We start from the raw sequence: 21,189 nt of genomic DNA, 5'->3' as shown, positions 1-21,189 counted from the left end.
CTATAAAATTCAATTCCTTAGAAAATGTGTTTGTGATTGACTAAGTATGTTCTTAAAATGTGGGGATACTACAGGCTATTATTCAAGATCTTGCTTGAAAAGTTGGAGTGAAGTAGCTTGTGGTTCTTGGGTAAAACAAAGGCACTACAGTAATCCACTTTTTCAGTGTAAAAGGGCAACAAAGAAGTACCTATAAAATATTTTCATTCCAGATGGCAAACTAGGTTTACTTGTCTTCATTTTTTTCCCTCACTGCAGCCAAAGCATACTTTTAAACTGCAAATGACCATGTAAAAGTGGGTCATTTTTTGTATTAAAATCTTAAGTTTACATAGCACTTAGTGTGCAGTGTCAATAACCAGCCAATGTAGATAAGATCTCTCACAAAAATAATCTTAAGATTTAAAATCAGAGTAAATGAATTTCTAGCTTAGGCTCAGGATGGGTGGTCTCCCTACAGAATTGCTGTTAGGCAGTGGTTAAGGTCTCTGATGACTTGATACATCAGAAAAATCTATATACAAACATCTGCTACAATGCTCTGGGTTCTCTAGATTAACAAACTGCAGCTACATAAATGAGTAAAAAAGTAAGTTGTGGTGTATACACACACACAGTGTCTACTAATGGAGCAATTTTCTCACCACCCCCTCCCTTGTAACCTTCCCTTTCCTGGTCATGACTGCCATTCTTAAAAACTACTGCTGTCAACTGACTACTCCATAGAATGATCTCATCGTATGTTATGAAAGTACAGGCATACCGCTTTTACCTACCAGCTACCTAAGCTTTCAGATGTGGGCTTCACAGTACCATCTACTTAGTTTGTGGCTGTCAAATATTTCTGCCTACCATAAATGGAGCAGCTCAGTAATGTCCAATTTTCATGCATGTTCAGACAAGTAACAACAGTATTCACTTTTTGATCTGCTTCTAAAGCTTCTCCATCCCTCCAAACTGAGTCCATGGTTGAACACTGCACATACAGTATATTTTGTCTGTGTTCTTCCTGGACTACACTGTTTAGAAATATCTTTTCCCTCCTCTGCAATAACCTCTCTTCCCTAAAGTACTTTTAAAGTGACTTTCACAGTAATCTTACTTTTACACAGCATTTAAAAAAAGAGGTAGAATGATCTGGCATATTATCTTAAATTCCATTTATGCTATAACCAATAAGGTCATGTAGCTTGGAGTACAGTAACATATTCTATTGTAGTGTAGCTTCCTAGGCTGCATGCGTGGCCTACTGTTACTTTGAACTTGTTACTTTTCCATCTGAATCAATGTTTTTGCCTTCTATTAATGTGGTTGTCAAGAATATAATTATAATAAACTGGGCATGATACTGCATGCTTGTAATTTCAGCACTTGGGAGGCAGACACACGAGAACTACTACATGTTTGAAGCTGGCCTAAACTATAAAGTGAGACCTTGTCTCCTGTTTTTTTATAAAATGGAATACTACTCAGCCATAAAAAATGTGAAATTAGAGACATTTATAGCTAAATGGATGCACATTGAGGCCATACTCTTAAGTGAAATAAATAGGACACACGTGTACATACTGAATAGTTTCTCTAGTGTGAGAAACAAGTGTAAATAGGACTAAAAGGTATAATAGATAATGTGAAATAGGAAGAAAAGGGGCAAAGGGGAAGGGAAGTGTGAGGGGCAGGGGAAAGAAGGGAATGGAATATGAGAAAATGAAAAAATGGAAAGTCTTTGTAAATAGGGAGGTTTGAAGGGAGGGCAGGGGAAGGCGGAAAAAATAAGAACCAAGGGAGATTATGTAAAGGTGCAAATTTCCAATGATGAATGTCATACTGTATACCTAAAATGTACCAGTAAAATTTTTTAAAGATATATCTAAAATTCTTCATCAGTTAAACTGATTTTATACTTAGTTCTATACCTTTTCAATGCAGATTTTTGTTATGTACAAAATCCGGTTTTTATTCCTTTGTGGATTTCTAATTTGTAGTTTGATTTCATTGCATGTTTTGATGAAAAGGACAGGTCTGTAAAAAGGAAAGCTGGACAACTGCATGGTGGAAGTATGATAAGTGCAAATCAACAGTTTTTACTCTAGCTTTTGGGCATGCTTCGTATTTAAATAGATTGCACTGAATTGCACCAGTTTGGTAGCCAATATCCGGACAAAAGATATGCCAAGTGTGGGGAGAGCCCAAATGAACACCTTAACACGTTGTCTTCCTTGTCAGCCATCTGATGAGCATGTAGAATGACATTTCTCCTGGGACAGATAACCAGTGTCCCTACAACAGGCTAGTCAGATGCAAGTGTGCCTGGCTGAGGTGGAAACCAGAAAGATCTCCTCTACACATTGGCCAACTGAAGGGATGTTGCAGTTCAAGGTTGAAAAGTGCTTTTTAGATTGTTGTGTCTTGCAGCAATTTTAGTAAGTAAACCTATTTAGGTTTTATCCCAATAAAAAATTGTTGATAAAACTATGCTAGTCCCTGGGCTGTTTAACACCAATATAGGTCAGTGCATTTCATCTTCTGAGGTCCCCTTTTTGTTTCAACCTAAAGCAATAAAACAGCTTGAAGGAGCAGTTTTACAGAAAATGACTGATTACTCCACAAAACTGAGCTCTTCCAAGACACAAACGTAGATATAAAAATTTTCTCAAGATTAACAATTATCTCATGATAACAATATAACTTATGAAATTATGTCTTGTCTAGTATTTTTCAGTGGGAGCTTTAAAAACATAGAACTTGCTTTTTTGCTAAGTGTTTTTTGAGAGTAAACTTGAATTTCACCTAATTTGTTTTTGTTTACAACACTGTTCTTACCTGTTATTAATTTGGTATAAGCAAGCTATGAAATAAACTAAAATGCATAACCAGCACTGTGCAGTGTATTAAATAAGCAGTAGCCATTTGTCTGATATAAGGATGAGTCTTTTTTTTAAATAACATCAATTTAAAAAGTAAAGATAACCTTTTAAGATCATACCACATGTGTGATATTCACACATTTTTTTTTTTTCCTTTTTGGGGGGTACCTATAGAATTTAGGCAGTAGACACCAAAATGTAATCCCTTCTGAAAAGAAAGAGACCAATTTAAATCAAAAGCAATTAAAAATCAGTCCCATAATAACATGGTAAACAACTCAAATGGCTTTTTTTAATGCTAGGAAAATCGTCCACCTTTCAATGGTGACAGTACTGTAACACAGGTAGAGAGCAAACAAGGTAAAAAGTGAAAGCACATACAGATACACACAAATATACAAAAATCGACCAGAAATCACAGGACATTTAAGCAATGTTTTCTTAAGCAGAACTATTTTTTTTAATACTTTAAATAGACTAAAATATTTGGTGTAGGTGGGGGAAGAAAACCAGTATTTCACAATTTTAACTTGAAAACCAACTGTAATAAAGCCCCAGCTCATTGTTAAAAAAACAAAAACAAAAAACACATCATTTTTCTGACAAAGGAGGAAAGCTTACATAAAATACATTTAACATCTCCATCACAGTGCGCAGAGGATGCAGCCACTGAGGACTACCAGAGGGAACAAGAACAGAGTGCACATCCGTCATATTGCATTACAAAGTTGATGCTGCTTTAGGAAAGCCTCAGCTCACATGCTTGGTGTTCTAGCTGGTGAGCACCTTAGGAGTAGGACATAAGACTTGAGAACAAATACAGTAGTTCAGTCTCTATCAGAATACCCAATTCCTTCACGTATTATTGGCTGCATTTAAGAATCTCAATATAACAGTCACCAGAACAAATATAACATATTCTATCTTCTTGAAAAGGACAGAGAAATGTAGTAAAGGCCAGAGAGAGCCATCAAAGGCCATATTTTCTCGAGAGAAGAAATTCACAACCATACTCAATTTTTTACTGTGAAAAATTTACATTTCACATTAAATTTAACCATGTAAGGACACATGATTTGTACTTATATATATATATATATATATATATACACAGAGCCTAAGAACTTATCTAGTTGCCTCTTCTCTGTTCCCATTAAACCAGTTACCTTTCCTGGGTCACTAAATGTTAGTCTTACCTATGTTGATGTTTTTAGCTATTATAAGCCTCATGTTCCATTCATAGTATAGGTGATTGGAGGAAACCTATCCTAGTATTAGAAAAGCTAACCACCCTGAGGCAGCTGAATGCAGGAGCAACAATGACGTCACATAGTGAGAGTTAACTGCAAGAATACCTACAGCAGTGAACTCTTCCTGGGTGTCTAGGACTCACCTGGGTCTAGCAGCTGAGTCCTGCAACCAAGAAACCTCATAGTCCCAGGTTCACTAGGGGAGCAAGTCTTCCTAAGGACACTCATCTCTCAGCATGGCTAGAGAAAAGACTTTCCAAGAGCCTAAGACTACTTTTAAGGAACATCAGCGTCCAAAACGTTTTTAGCTCACTTGTTAATGGTCAGTTCCTCCAAACTTGCTAAAAGGCTAAGATGTCCCAAAGTATCATATTTAAAGGCATTAAGAATATTTGTGAGCAACCACACAAATTTAGTGAGCAATGTATCAAAGGTCACTCTTGAAATCTTTCAGACAAAACCTCCAAAGGTTCTTCTGGCTTTATTGGTTTATATAGTATTTTACTGTATGCTTTTAAGATTTGCAGAGCTAAATGAATAAGCCAGTTTTGTATGTCTTTTCATATTCTTTTTTTAGGTGGAAACATTCAATGCCAGCTATTGCCCACATTCTTGCTTCATATACTGAAAGGATGACTGCCAAATGGAGATATTTACAAAGGCCCAGAATTACTTTTAACTGTGCTCCAACAGAAGGGCTGGCCTTGGGGAAAGAATGGCAAAAATATTCTCAGATATGAACATTTTTGCCTACAATGATGTGATCTAGTTCAATGACTGCAGAACTGCTTTCATCTTAATCTCTACAGATTTACTTGTTTTACTCTTATATAAATGTTCAGTGCCATAGCATCACTATCACTAATAAAAATGTACAAATACGTTTGCCTTAAAAGTCAGGGTCATAAAAGCAAAAATGAAGCCTGAGGTAAAAGTGGTTTAAGAAATGCCCAATTTGGGTTCTGCATTTTGCCAAAAAAATAGTTATTTTTAATTAAAAACTCATGCATGTTACCTAATTGCTACATATATAATTTTTCTCCTGATTTAAATTAATCTGTGTATATCAGTTATATAAACCAACAAGTGACTACATTCTTAAGGCAAGGCTACATATTCACCAGAAAAGGGCCCTATCCTTTCTCACCACATCTTTTCAGCTTCAACAATCCGCAAATGTGCATAATGAAAGCTGCAAACATAGTTTCTTAGGGACTTTATGAAAAAAGGAAAATTTCACTGCAAGAACAGAGACTGTAGCAAGACTTCTATTCCTACAGAAAAATGCTAAGAACAAACTTTATGCTATAGCATTGTAAAGGGCAGAACTCAATATAGAACTAAAAATGTAGCAAGTTACCCAGTGACTAACTATGTAAAATAGCCAAGAACTTTGAAGCCACAGGGAAAGAACAGTCAATCATAAAATGGGAAATACATAATATTTACGTATTTTTATATTTCTAAAACTTTAGTCTTAAATCAATATATTATGAATTTCATTGTTCAATATATTATTTTTAATTAGAAATAGGAAGCAAATCCTTAATTCCCATCCCCCAAAATAAACTAGAAATTTTAGATGAGTGTCTTATTTTGTTGGAGGGTTGGAGAAAGCCATTTTTCTTCAAAATTTTTTTTAAAATTTGACAGTCCCCTGGGTAGAGTTAATCAATTCTTACCTAAAATACCAGTGGCATTATTCTTCCAAGGGATCCTTACATCTTAAGCATTAGTGAAATTTTGGGTCCATTATGGTCCTTACAGTAGCAAGCCAAATAATACTGACATTAAGTTAAAGTACTCTGGCCAGGTCCCCTGTGGGTCATGGATGGATGGCCCAAGGAACTTTGGAAAAACCATTTCCATTGAGCCCAGCTAAGAAAATGAGGTCTGCATCACCTTCAAGCTATTTCCAGATACAGGAGAATGTGATCTTTCTAGGTATGTGAAGCAGCAATCTATCTTACTTGGGGACAGAGAGGGACCTCCTAAGCAAAGCACAATCTAGCATTTTTTAAGAGTTAACCCTACGTTGGTACGTTCTAGAGGCCTTTGTATTGGATGTATAATAATTTAATGAAGGGGTATATGCCAGAATTTTACCTGATTTTAATGAATTCCACTTGTGATTCTTGTCAAGCTGCCTAAAAATGGCATATTAACTGGTGCCAAATTATGCCTCTGGTAGAACTTTTTAAAAATTACACTGATGGTCTATGAAAGGAAAATATCGGCAAGCAAATTAAAAATATTTTATTGAGATCTGAGATTTAAACAATAGATTTACCATTCCTAAAATGACATGGTTTTATGAGTATATATGTGTATTTAAACTTATACACATATTTAATATACTATATTTCCTGCTAAAAAGTTTGAGGCAGTTCTGCTATATATAAAGTTAGCTACAGTATCAAAGATAAAACAGTTCCTAACTTAAGAAACTGCATGAACATATGAGACAAGTTCTTATCATAAAGGCTATCACGAGCTTATCTTATATAGCTCACATTTCCTGGTTGTGAGGCTCAAAACACAGGAATTCTACTCCAAAAGATAATTTGTCCCTCAATCACCACACAAAAGGTAGTCTGAACAAACAAAATATTCATGAAAATCTGAAAAGAAAAATAGAAATGGAACTCAATAGCAGGATTCTGACACTATCTCGAGACTGCATACCATTTTCATCCTGATTGTACTAAATACAAAAATCAAATATGCCCCATAATAAAATAAGGCTAGTATTACAGAGAAAACACTGGCTCCAACTGTCACAAAGTTCATAATCTTAAATATAACTTACATAGATCTGATAATGTGCCACTTGCCAGTCACAAAGACAACAAACTGCAGAGAATTTCAGAGATACTTGTAAGATTAATGAAACAAGCCAATTTGAACAATATCAACCTCTCTGGTGAAGAAATGAGGACCTGGGATATAAAAAGCACCTTCCTTTATGGGTAATACTAAAGTTCAAAGGAGAGGCATATTTTGATGTATGCAGATAAAGTATGATTGACAGGGGAGAAGGCAATCAGCAAGTACCATATAGATACATGTTAGCATGAGAGGAAGAATAAAATCCAGTTGAGGAATATGAAAGATTTAGTAAAGCACATGAAAGAAAAAAACATGGGTGATAATTAACTATCAATGCTTCAGTTGATAATAAAAGGAAAGATCTCGCTTGCTCATGTCCAAAGACTGAATTATCTAAAAAGATAGTTGAGGAGATAGCATGACTAGGGGCAAATGGAATGTTCAGCTTTTAAAGCAAAGACTGCACATAAAGGGATTTTTAAGTACAGAGAAGATTGTCTTTTGTTACTTTACATCCCACCATAAACCCATCCCACCCTCGGACCAAGAGGGTGCCTAACAGAATAAATGCTCAAAGTACTTAGTAATTTAAAGAAAGATAGATTTTAAAGGTATATATGGGCAGTTTTTAGAAGAGGTAGAGAAACCAACTGGGTATATGCTTTTCTGTGATTTCAACTAGCAAGAGACTAGACTGGTTTTCACGTTCAAAGTCTTAGTCTTGATGCAACTGACAACGAAGGCACAAATAAAGTGAAATTAAAATAATTTTAACAAGGGAAAATCTGACAATCTTAAGACAGATGAATCAAACAAAACTGTATATGGTTTAAGGTAAAAAATATAACTAGATATTAAATAATCTGCAAAAATATACTTAGAATACAGAGTAAGAGTACAGATCTTTAGCCTTTAGAATCTGTAGCCTTCAAGAAAAATTAGGCAGATATCCTTCTGGCGGCAAAGTGACAGGTCCTGAGAGCAACAGTAACCCCCCAGGGGACTAAGCCCTACTTGAGGGCTAGGACCAAGCTAGTTATCTTTTTATTACTCAACATCTATCACAGTGGCTGGGTAAACAGGCATCAGTAAGTGTTCATTGACCAAATGTATACAATAATGTACAGTCAGTACAACTGGTGTGGTTCAGTCAAGAAAGCATCTTCTAATAGGATGAAAAAAAGCACAATTTAGTGGCATTCTAAAAGATTGGCCTATATCCAGTTATATTTCTAATCCACTTATAAAGACTTTCCAAAGCTTATTTAAAAAAAAAATCAATGAAACTCTTCTTTCAAAAGAAATGTCATGTACAGCTCCAATATAAAATAAAATAACCTGTCATTGGTTGGGCCAAGATCAGTGGGAACTCCAACAGCCTCCATGTCCTAAGCCTACCCTGTGGTGTCACTTGAGACACTGGGAAAACCATTTTAGACCCAGGACAGCAGCAGAGCCATCGAGTTCTCAGGTCATTAAACTGAGAATAACAACATTGTTGTGCAGGATAGGTTCTAAATAATGTTACTAATTTTAAATAAAGATGAAATTCAACAGAAGAGACTTTATGGTTTGGAATAAAAACCACCTTTCAAAGGAAAAAAGTCAACAAAAATTAGGCCATAGTAGACAAAATATAATGCAAAAGCCAGTATCTCATAAAAACAAATACAATCATTAAACATATTCACATAAATGTAATCATCACCATGATGAAATTAACTACTCAAGAGGTACAGCTGCTCAATACAAGTGTTTGCAAAGAGTTCGGTCCTGGTTTCATACTGTACAGAAAAGTCCCACCTGAACTGTGGAGGGGTGCTCCACTGCTGAAATGCCATTGTTGGCACTGCTTCATTTAACATGTTAACTGCCTGGACCTTTTACTGCTTTCAGAGTTGTTCTTTGCCCCCAGGACTTTTCCCCAGCATTAGTATACACGTTCTCAAGTATGTAAACATCCACAGAGGTGCAGAGGCTCCACCGATTAGCTCCAGCAGTCCCCATCATGATAACATTTGGGACATTTACTCTAATCACAATCTGGGCAGTAGAAGTAATAATTAGTGGGCAGCAGAAGTCTGGAAGCAAGCAGGTTACTATGTTGGTGAAAATTTGCACAAGTATGGGTAGTTATACCACATTAAGTGGTATTGACCTGGTGCAAATAAATTTTGTAGCAAAGATTTGAGGAAGAAGATATATTAGTGAGAATGACACAAAGCAGTCTATCACAAAATAAGGCCACCTTCAACATTTTATAAACTGTAGAACCATTCTGATCTTCAAGTTTGGATTTGTGGAGAGGTTTCTGTATAAAGAAAAGCATTACCACCTAATAGAGAGTTTCCTTTAAAATGTGCCTTTGCACTTGATGCCGTTCTCTTCACCAGGAATGCTTATTTCACTCTGTTCTTCACATGGCTTGCTCCTTCTAGGTCAGGTGTTAACTCAGCATCACTTCCTTAGAGGCCCTTCTGATGATGTCCTATCTGAAGCATCCCATTTGTTATTCTCTATCATAGTACCCTGTTTATCTCCTTCACAGACACATAAGATGATTAAGGGTTAGAGTAACTGCTGTCTCAGCAGAGGCAGGAGCTATAGCTGTCCTGTTCACCTTTACCCAAAGGTTAAGAAAGTTCCTGGCACATAACAGGTGAACAATAAATATTTGCTGAATGAATAAAAAATTACTATACCAAATTTACATGAACACAAACATATACACACAAATATAGGAAAATGGGGAGTATCCAATAAAAAACAACCCAATGCTGACAGTATTGAAAATGATACCTGTACATACAGGTGAATATGGTTTCAAAAAACAAGTACCAAAGGTATCTATCTTCAAAACTGTGAAAATTTACGAAAAAGGATCAGGAGTGGTTATTTTCCATTTCTACTGAGATGCAAACAAGAAGAAATGTTTACACTGCAGTGAGTCAACATTAAACATTATCATTATTTGTTGCAGAATGGATGATCAACAGTGGTGCTCGAATCTCCTCACTGCACATCATAAAATATGGTCAACCACATACCTAGGATAAGTTAAGAATAGCTCAGACATGTAATTGTAAGCTTAAAAAAACTTGCTAAACAGCTTCTCCAATTTTTAAAATTCTGAATTGGTAACTATGTAAATAACATTCAATTTATAAATTGAATATAACATACTTTAAAAACAGATGGCCCTTATCTGCTGATCATACCTCAGCATCTCTTTTCTAGGTATTTTGCAGAAGCAATTACAGTTACAAAAGGTCCGTTTCATAATACAATCTGGTAACTAAGTCAAATGAAGCTACTCAAAGAGCACATCTGCTGCTGAAATATCTTAAAATATCTTTTTAAAAAGGGTACTTGTATTTATAGATTGGCTTTAAAAAAGGATAAATATACTGAATTCTAGCACATCCCTGAAAATAATTATACTGCCACTTGTGCATTTTTATGAGGTGGAAGGTTAAATCAATAAATGAATAGTTCATACAAGTAAATTAGTATATGCTGAAATCTGGTTGTAAGACAAGGGATTTACTCCAAATGAACTTTTACTGGACCCAGATTTAACTGGTACCAGCAGTATCAGTGCACTTATTACCAGCAATAATGTCACGCTGCACTGTTTTGGTATCAGAACAAAAGGGAGATCAAGAAAGAGGCTTAGAAAGGTTTTCAATATGGTTTTCTTACAATGAAATTTAGCAGTAAACAAACACAAAAAGAATGACTGTTAAGCCCCACTGAACACATTAAGGTCAAGGATTTCAAAAGTTAATCCACTTTTCTTCCCCCAAGAGTTTATTTTTGGTAAAAGGCAGAAAAAATCAGTTTTTCTACAAGGAAAATCTGCTTCTAAATGGTAATTTGAAAATCTTGATGTATATATATTATATATTTAAAAAGACACAAAAATAACAGAGAACTGAGAATAACAGATTAGGTACTGTAACTTAAAGGCTTGCCTAGATCAAGAAGCAGTGCGCGTGTGCGCACACACGCCTCACTTATGCAAACTAAAAATGTATGAACAGCACAATACTGCGATACTGGGTCATGATACATTACCTGTACACATAACTACTACTGTTATTAATAAACCTTTGGGTCATTCAGTCTTACGCCCACCAAGACATGATTAAGTCTTTAAATCTTCTCTTCTCCCTTTATGGGAGGGCATCTCTAGACACTAATTTTCCCATCTAATATTCAAATATAGGAAGCAGATTCCACAAGGTGCTTTAACTGATGAGACCTCAAGTGCTGTTTTCTCTCAGGAATTTTTGGATAGCAAACAGTCCATGGGGACCATACACAAATACTATGACAGAAGAGTTGTTATGTCTTTTGATGGGACTTGATTGGTGATGAAGCATTATGACATGCTTGAGCAGCGCACTGAAGGGGATCCCATCTGAGTTAATACTTTGTCCAACCACTGTAGAGGTCCATTCAGATGAAGTTCAATCCAGCAAGGAGTACTTGTTACTGTCTGCCTTCTGTGGGAAGGATTACAAGAAAATAATGAAATTAAAGGGAAAGATGGCTGTGATAAGGTACATATATTAAGAATTTTTGAAAACATAAAGGCCGTACATGTAAAACTAATTTATTTTAAATATTAATTTTGGATACTCAACTATTATTTTGAAAAATTATTTTCCTTTCAAATTAAAATTAGTATGGTGACTATTTATTATTTACCATCACATAAGTGGGATACCTTTGAAAGAAAATATATAGGCGTCATTATCAAGCCAAGAAGAGAAATGTAAACTAGGAAGGACTGTCCCAAGAAAACTCCAACATACAGTCATCCTACTCAGTCAATCAAAGAACAGTAGACACTCAAATACCAAAGAGTCTACACAAAACAGGGTTCAAACTTTTTCTTGTTATTTTCGTTATTGAGACAAGGTCTCGCTATGTAGTTCAGGCTTGAACTCACTGAGTAGCTCAGGCTGGACTCCAACTAACAGCAATCCTGCCCCAACTTTCCAAGTGCTAGGATTACAGACCTGTGCCACCGTGCCCAGCTCAAATTTAAAGTATATCAGAACAATAAGAATTTCTACCTCGGGTAAGCCTTTACCATAGTGTTATTAAGACTTGGGGTTAAACTTTCCCTGACAGAGCCAATATAAAACATTCCTTTTAGCAATGTTATTCAAGCTTTTGACTAATAAAACAAATACCCCCCTCAAAAAAAATACACACCTTTAGTACTTGAACAAAAGGAGCTACTTCTTGGGAATTACAAATTATTCAGTGACAGCCTGATTTTAGTTCTGTCTTCATCATACAGAATAAGTCAATACATCTGCTTTTACTTCTTCAAACTAACAGCCCTTCAAACATGAGAACAGTTGATTGCCAACTCTTCAACTCTAAACAAGGGCCGATGCAATTTAAAATTGTATTTCCAGGAATGTTACTTTCTATAGCCAATGGTGTCAGTGCCCACTACACCCTTAAGATTCTTAGTGTGTTCTAGCCAATTTCCAATTGCAGGTCTATGGCTGAAAAATTCTCTGCTACACATGCATACGTAGCAACCTAAAAGTGATAGGAAATTAACATCAGTTGACTGTGGGTAAAAGAAACTGAAATGCAGATAAAAGGAGATTACTTGCTCCGTTGGTCTCAATTTATTGCTACAGTTTATTTTTCTCGACATTCTATACTCCAAACTAAATTGCTATTCTATTGTCCAGATTTCCCATGTCACCCATCCTCATCTACTGAAATCCTATCCATCATTTAGAACCTAGATCAGTGGTGGTGTACCTACGGTGTGCATGCCACAGCTGGCTGTTTGTGAACATTGAAAGCTCTAAAAGTTTCGCCATCACTGACCTAGATCATGTGCCATCTCTACCAGGAATCTTTCCATGAACTGAAGGGCCAAATACACACTTTATGATATTTAACACTCTTCTTTATATTAAAATGTCTGTGCATATTTTAATCATTATCTTCTCCAGCACAATTAATCTAGAGGTCTCCAATTTTACTGCATTATTTTACACAAAGATCTGCTGACTCCACAACTTCAAAGAAAACAGACATAAATGAACTCCAGAAGATGCAAATGAATGGAATAAAAAATAACTACATTGTAGAAATTTAAGAACCAAATATGTATTCATACCGGTATTCTGCTCCCCACCCTTTCACAAAACTCATTCTTATGGTGCACATTCTAGTTAGCTGATACACTGCTTCAAAACCCTGATTAACAGACTGAGCCAGAAGAGCAGCAAATTCCTGGTTGTTAAAGATCTTCAGGTTACAACCTAGGATTAAGAAAAAGTAAAAAAATTGTGTAAAACAGTATCATCAGAAAAATAATTTTTAAAAGGCTATAGGTTTTAGAATATGAGCATGCAAACTATCTCCTGATTCCTAAAATTATTAGCAACTAGAAAAACTAAGCAGGTTGATGTGTTACGTTTATTTACATTGTTGAGTCCATACCTGGTGGAATTTTACACACTGTTGCAGGGTGCCAGCCGTATCTCTGATTACAGTTGGGGCTCTGCACAAAGATTGCACTATCACTTAGGCACTCAGCAAAAACTTCCCCACCTATGTAATATAAGCGCACTCCTCTTCCTAAAACAAAATACATATGGGATTAGTTTTATAACACTTACTATTTCAGTGTGACTTTGGGAGAGTCTTCTTGGAGGGATTCTAAAATGATATAAAGTATTTCCATAACTCTTGTTATAGCTATGCTTTTCCGAAGTCTAAATTTGAAATTAACAATGTATATTTTTCAAAGTTTTTTAAACAATGATTTTGATTTTTAAAATACATGATTATCAAAATATTTAAACAATGTAAAAGAAAGTATATAGATAGTAAAATAGTTTTGCACAAGTTACATACTATTTTAAAATTAGTAAGAAAAACTGAGATGATTTTTAAAGAATTAATTAATGTCTGGACAAATATTTTCATCTGTCTTTCCTTAAAAATCACACTCAGGTTAAGAAAAAGATAAAACCAATTAAGAGGTTAAAAAACCATGTATTATGGTGGCAACCAAATCTATAATAAGCAGCATTAGTAATAAAAAGTTATATTGGGATATTTTAATACTTCTGTGAGAATATAGTAAAACTGAAGAAACACTAAAAAATTAGCTATGAGGACTTAAAATACCTGTGCAGGCAGCATTCTAAGCTAGCACCTAACAGTCACTGGGTGTTGCTCTGAAGGAGTTTTTCAGAAGTAATTAAGGCAGCAAATCAGCTGACTTCAACAAAGGCAGATATGCTTGTTATGCAGCAAAAGAAAATTAGTAAGACAACCAACAGCCAGATTTAATAGATAAATGCAGAAGAAGCCGTACCCTGTTCTCTTAAGACGGTACCACTGTCAAAACAATCAATCATGTACTCTTCTTTTTGACTCATTAGAACCTTTTTGTCTTTATTTTCAGTTTTTTTTATTTTGTTTTGTTTGGTACCGGGGATCGAACTCTTGACCTTGCACTTGCGAGGCAGGCAGCGGCACCAATGAACTAAATCCCCAGCCCTAGTCATGTACCCTTCTATCAGGAAAACATTAAGTCCAACCAAGTAGATTTTTCAAACTATACTGGAAGTATACAAGTGACCCACAATTACAACAATCTAAAATATTGTTGAAAGAAGTAAATATGGCAAAGGAAACTGTTAAAATTTTATGCAAAACCCCAATTAAAACACAGAATAGCCCAACTATGTATAGTCAGAGGCCTTCCTCACCTGTAATAATTCATCAAGCAAGACTTGAGAGAATTTCCAAAGAAAGCCAAATAATACACCTCCTAGTCACTGTATTTTATAATATTAAAATCACTCATGGTTAATCAGCATTATTTTCACAGGTGATAGTTAATTCAAAGAAAATAGAAGCAAATTACTGCAAAAGAAGTTACTTGATAAGAGTGATGCTTAATTAGTGCCTCTTAAACTTTTTTCACTTCACTACTAAAAAAAATACTGACGACCCCAAAAAGGTTTTGTATATGTGGATTCTATTTATAGACATTTACTATATTTGATATTTAAAACTGAGTTTCTTTCCCTTTCCTGTGTTTTGTGTGTGTGTATATGGTACTGGGGACTGAACCTAGAAAGCACTAAATTAAAACAATCTTCCTGCCTCCAGAGTAGTTTGGATTACTGTGTGTGCTGCTGCACCCAGCTAAAATTAAGATTTTAAGATCTGTTAATTCATTTAAAACTAAAAACAATAAACTTATTACTTATTAATGTGAACAATGTTTATAAAAAAGAACTACTTCCAAAGTAAAAATCTGGAGAGTGGCAATGTATCCCAGTTTTGCAAATTTCTTTATTGTCTGGCACGAAAGAGAACTGGATTATCTTACCAGATTTACGTTTCATCTTTGGCAAAATCACATGCCACACAGCTTCTGGATACCCCACCATATACTTCTGAAAGTACTATCTTTGTACCATTATGAAAACAGTTCTGATTTCAAGCTGAAAGGGTTTCTGGGACTACAACTGATCTCCAGACCTATTTTGAGGTCCACTGAATTATAATTTTCGAACTATGTAAATGGTAGTTCTTGTTTTAGATACCTAGTCTCAGATTAACAGTTAGCAGATTAGATTTAGTATATGAGCTCCTGGGAAAAAGTCAGGAGACATAAACTCTTTTAAAAGTTCATGATTTGTAAAAATTATAATCCCAAGATTTGAAACACAGCCATTTTATGAGTTGCAGAGACTCAGCTTGTTAATGTTATTTTAACACATATTTACTGGAGGATTTGCCAGTTATCAAGGGTGCCAAAGATTAAGTTGAAGGAAAGAGTTTGCAGATTAAAGAATCACCAGGATCTATTAAAAGCAATGAGGCCCATGCACTTACACATGGTGGCACTTAAACTGGTGCAGAGACAGCTGAGTTTTTACATCTAAGCTTTTCATGTGGTATACCACATAATGCCCACATTATGAGTACAGAGCTTTTCACATAAGGAAAGTAAAACATACCTATATGTCTTCTTGTCATTTCTACTGTAGCATTTCGGTTAACATTGGAGAGTAAACCTAAGCAGAACCTCTCTGAATTTGATGGATCTGTAAAGCCATCTACAGTGAGTGAGGGTTGTGACGCATGGAAGGTCTCTCCAACCCTCTGATTTAATTCATAATATGCTATTGAACACCAAAATGCAGGTTCAGAGTAAGTAACTGGCTGTAAATCTGAAAAAATAAATAAGTGAAAAGAAATGTCGTGTGAACAACAAGCTGAAAATAGACTGAACACCATCATCTTCACATGCTCTATGCTACCACACACTAGCAACAATTTAGGAAGTAGACCTTACATCTATAATGGTTTCCACAGATCATATCAGATTTTCAATTTTTCAAATGTCCCCCATCTCATGAGGTTACTTTATGTTGGACTGTTTCATCAGTAGTTTTAGTTTAGTTTCTATTTAAATACAAAACAACCACAGGCAAGAGTAAGTCCACTTGCTTTAGTTTATTTCTAAAATACTGTACATAATAAAGGCAACATCTAGTAGGATAAAGTAGAATAAAGCCAGAGAAAAGATTAGCCACAGAACAAAATTTCATAATAAAAGGCTGTAACAGATTACTTTTTTTTTTTTTGGCATTTTGTCTATTTTGACATGAAATTCTAGGTGAGTTACCCTAGTTACAAAACATAGGAAATTCATGCATATATAAGAACCAGAAAGTAATAAAACATAAAATATGCAAGTGGAAACAGAATATAGTCATGAGGCTATTTACAGGAAAATAAAGATTGTATGTACTTCATGTCTATTACTTGACTAAAACATGTCATAAAGAAATGAAAAAAAAAAACCCTGATAATTTTGTGTAACATATTGCAAACATGTAGAAGCTGAAGAGAAATTATGAGAAAGCAAGGTAAAATAAGGGTCAAAAATAAAGCACATAAATACTTACATATACACATATACATAATACATTCACATTCAATCTCACAGACATAGAGATTATCTCATATTCCAGATACATGTATTTATGTGATGTATGTTTTGCATATATATACACACACACTTTATACTGTTACAAGAAATATAAGCATACCTGCAGAACTCCATCCACAGTCGGTTATAAAATTTTTGATGAACAATGTGTTTCAATGAATAAGGATTTGTTTCATACATTCATGTGTGCCAGCAGAAAAGACTTAGTTATATTCAGATATTTCAATCTTTTTAAAAAGCACTGATTAAAGTTATTTGCATAGTTACTTGTTTATTTCATTTATATCCCTTTCTCATTCATATGAAAAATAATTTTCGATATAGTTAAAACAGTGGGGAGTATTTACAACTTACCCAAGCTATGATTAACAGGGGAGAGAGTAGTAGGAGACAGTTCTGCTGGAGAGCCTAAAAGAAAAAGAGAAAAATTTTAAATAGATGCTGGCATATTTCCACAACTTCTGGTCAAGTAGTTATAATATCACTAATAAAACACAGTTAACTTAAATCTCAAGAACTAAAAATTAACTATTATATTTTAGTTTAATTTGGGAGATCTCAATATATAAAACGCACGAACAGTTTTGACTTCTCACTACCCAGTTCCCCTTCCAAAGTTCCTTCTAAACAAGATACAGATGGTTCAAACTACTCTATGAACCATACACATGAATATATTTTCATATATCAAATGGTAGCACAGTTTTGACCGTCAATATTACTGATTCAGAAATTGTTCATTCAACAATTATTCAATTGTTTGTGCTGATGTTTCATTATTGTCCATGTATCTATCACTCATAACGTTACACTGTGGTATATTATGATACCATGCTGATGAATATTCAAGGCTGCTTTTGATCACTAAGAACCAGGACTACAAGGACTAATCCTACACATTTTGCAAACTTCCAAAAATATCTGAATACTTTTAACAGAGAAACTGCCAGGCTGAGTTTGTTTATAATTATGATAGATTTTGCTAAAATTATCATTCAGAAGTTCTACCAGTTTACATTCTCAGTAACAAAATAAATGGTGATGAGTGATCGATGTTGATTAGTGAAAACATACTCAACAAGTATAGTTTTAATTCACATTTCCCTTATAAATGATATTGATAAGTTTTATGGTTCTTTACACTCCTTTTTCTGAATAGTCCTTTCTTTTGCTTATTTGTCTGTTGTATTAATCAGTTTTCTCACTGATTTGTAGAAACCTCTTTATGAATTAAAGGTATTAGTCCCTTCCTGGTAGAGTGTGCAACTATTTGGTCATTTATTTTAAGACTCATTTCTAGTTATGATCATGCAGAATTTAATGGGGTTCATGTCACAGTTTAGTAAAGAAGTTGTGACAGTGAATATGCTCATCTTAACCTTGACTGTGAGATAATGCTTGTGGTATTTTCCCACTAAGCATGAAACTGGGTTTGAAGCTAAGAGAGAAAGTCACTTATTCCAGATTTTTGCATCAATTATCTCAAGAAATAGTGATGAGCAGATTTGCAAGAGTGTTATGTTTCTAAGGTTCTGTGATCAATGTAATGAAACTTAAAAGCTTTATGTCTTTCAATGCTTTTAAACAATTTAAATTGCATTATAACAGCACAGCACATTCTTTTAAAAGTAGTAGAATTCTCTTGTGACATGGCAGTTGACATTTTAGGGTTACCAAAACATTTCTCTATTTCTTCCATGAAAGTTGACTTCTTAAGAGAGCTCTATTTAGCTGAAGATTTAGCTCAGTAGCTCCGCTGCCTGCACCGCAAGCACAAAGTCCCAAGTTCCATCCCCAGTATAAAAAAAAAAAAAAAAAAAGGGAGTTCTATTTATTGTAATCAGTTTTATTTACTGAGTTATATTTTCTCAGAAAATTATACAATTCTGTTTTAAGTAAACAAGCTAAATCTAATCAAGAAAATGAGAGGGCATAAATATACAGAATAAGAGAAATGAACAGACAAAAAAAAATTACTGGAACTACTTCACTCAATTCTATGCCAATTACATTTTAAAATACATTTGCTGTAAATGTTAAATAATCTTTTTATAATTAGAAATACAGGATAGTTTTGATGATGATCATTCAGGGAAACACCTTCAAAAGCATGACCAACATATAGCTCTCAAACTTCAAACATACATTATGGCACAGATATGGAATAAGTGAGGTCAGAAGACTTCATGAAGTCCTTTTTACCACATACTACTATGGCCATAACATAAAATGGCAGGTAAACAAAGGGGAAAAAGAAAACCCTAGATAAACAGATGAAAGACTAGAACACATGATAATTATTTTTAGAAAACAGAATAGTTTCCCTAACACACTTAAATTACGTTCTTTGTTCCTCAGGTGAAAAATCTGTTGGTAAGTCACAACAGGTAGAACTAAGAAAGGTCAAAATAAATTTAGAACAATGAACTAAAACTCACTGCTGCTTCCTGAAGCAGATATAAGGTAAAGCCACTATTAGAAATGCAAGAAACTACCTGATTATTTGTATCTTTTAACTGTTTAATTCTCTATTAAATACTGATCAGAGGAGACCAGGAAGATCATAATTTATCAACTTAAAACCAATTAGGAGTCTAGTTATATGTGACAAGAGTTAGATTTATAGATGACAAAAAGAGAGGCTCATTACAAAATTTTAAGAATTTAGATTAAGTGAAGAAAGATTTTAGAAAAAAATTTTTGAGATAAGTACCTGATGATTAAACTATATATTATTCACATATAAATGCTGCTGCTGAAGTTAGCTTACAAAAAGCATTTCAGTTGAGATGGTAATAAATATTCTATTTCAGCTAGTTTGAAACAGCACTGTTACATGCTGCTAGAACATCCAGAGAAATCATTATGCACATATCTCTGCATATTACTTCACATGTATTTGTGCTATACATTTTCCAAAGAGGAAATGTTACTTATTTTTATAAGTAAGTGCATAAATAAACACCAAAAATTTCTTAGTGTCTCTTTGCACTGTTATCAAATATTGACATTTGCCACTGCAAAGGGCTTACAGGGGGAAGCTATTATTTACCTTTTTTTGTTATACATACTACATTCATATTTTTTGTCCATTTTTCTATTAACTACTGTCTTTTTTTCCTCTTGATTTGTAAGTTTTTAAATTTTGAAGTCAGTTATTAGAATTGGCATGTATTTGTAAATATTTCCCTCAGTTTTCAGATGTTATGGTGTATCTTTCCAGGTGACATTAATTTTTTTTCTTATTTTTTAAAGTAGTTTTAGGTTCACAGCAAAACAAAATAAAAAGTACAGAGATTAACATGTCTGACACCCCCACACATATAATCTCACTACCAACATTCCCATAGTACAATGGCACACTTCTTATAATCAAGGAACCTAGGCTGACAGCATATCCTATCACCAAAACCCCAAAGGCTCACTCTTGGTCTTATACTTCCAACAGGTTTTGATAAACATCTAATGACATTGATTCATCAGCTGTGGTAAAACAGAATAGCTTCACTGACTAAAACATGCCCTGTGCTTCACTTAGTCAATCTTCCCTTCTCTGTAACCCCTAGTTTTTACTGTTTCCATAGTTTTGCCTTCTCCAGAATGCCACATAGTAGAAATCATTCAGTATATAACCTTTACAGATTAGCTTATTTTACTTAACAATGCACATTCCTCCATGTCTTTTCATAGCTTCATAGCTCATTTCTTCTTAGCACTGAACACTATTACATTATTGGGACATACTATAGTTTATCCATTTACCTATTAAAGATATCTTGGCTGCTTCCAAATTTTTGGCAATTATGAATAAAACTTTTGTAAACATCCATGTGCAGGTTTGTGTGTGAACGTAAGTTTTCAATTCATTTGGGTTACTATCAAGGAATAAGATCGTAAGACTATATGTTAAAGAGGATGGGTAGTTTTCTAAGAAATTGCCAAATCTTCCAAAGTGGCATCTGCCAAATTAGGATACAGAAAGATACAGAATTGAGCATGCTAAAGGAAAAACCAACCAAAAAAATTTTTCTTTTTGGTACCGGGGATCAAACTCAGGGCCTTCCGCTTGCGAGGCAGGTGGCGGAACCACTCAGCTAAATCCCGGGCCCACCTCACCCAAAATTTTAATGGCCATGCCCAGGCAATTGAAATTGAGAACCCCCAAGCTGGTCATTAGCAGATTTTTATATACACAGTTCTCTACTGTGTTTGTGGC

The 21,189-nt window shown here is 34.6% G+C and overlaps 1 protein-coding gene across 3 annotated transcripts in view; it reads right to left on the bottom strand.

Moving 5' to 3' along the window:
• Window positions 1–3,137: 3,137 nt before the first annotated feature.
• Window positions 3,138–21,189, bottom strand: part of Smad2 (SMAD family member 2) — a 68,639-nt gene continuing 50,587 nt past the window's right edge. For 2 of the 3 annotated variants that reach the window (XM_021236602.2, XM_021236599.2), the window contains 5 exons: window positions 17,328–17,381; window positions 15,976–16,188; window positions 13,433–13,570; window positions 13,107–13,251; window positions 3,138–11,454 (listed from right to left, as the gene is read on the bottom strand). In XM_021236602.2, coding sequence (XP_021092261.1) covers window positions 11,331–11,454; window positions 13,107–13,251; window positions 13,433–13,570; window positions 15,976–16,188; window positions 17,328–17,381 — 674 coding nt within the window. In that variant the 3' untranslated portion in view covers window positions 3,138–11,330. Of the gene's footprint in view, window positions 11,455–12,811; window positions 13,006–13,106; window positions 13,252–13,432; window positions 13,571–15,975; window positions 16,189–17,327; window positions 17,382–21,189 lie in introns of all 3 variants that reach the window. The other variant, XR_015442103.1, reaches the window with a different exon arrangement.

This window comes from Heterocephalus glaber, unplaced genomic scaffold (genome assembly GCF_053883595.1).
Source record: "Heterocephalus glaber isolate CG9 unplaced genomic scaffold, H.glaber_assembly_v1.0 deba00000331, whole genome shotgun sequence".
Taxonomy (NCBI): Eukaryota; Metazoa; Chordata; class Mammalia; order Rodentia; family Bathyergidae; genus Heterocephalus; species Heterocephalus glaber.
Note: the sequence above shows the minus strand (reverse complement) of the source record. Positions and strands in the feature narration are given on the sequence as shown.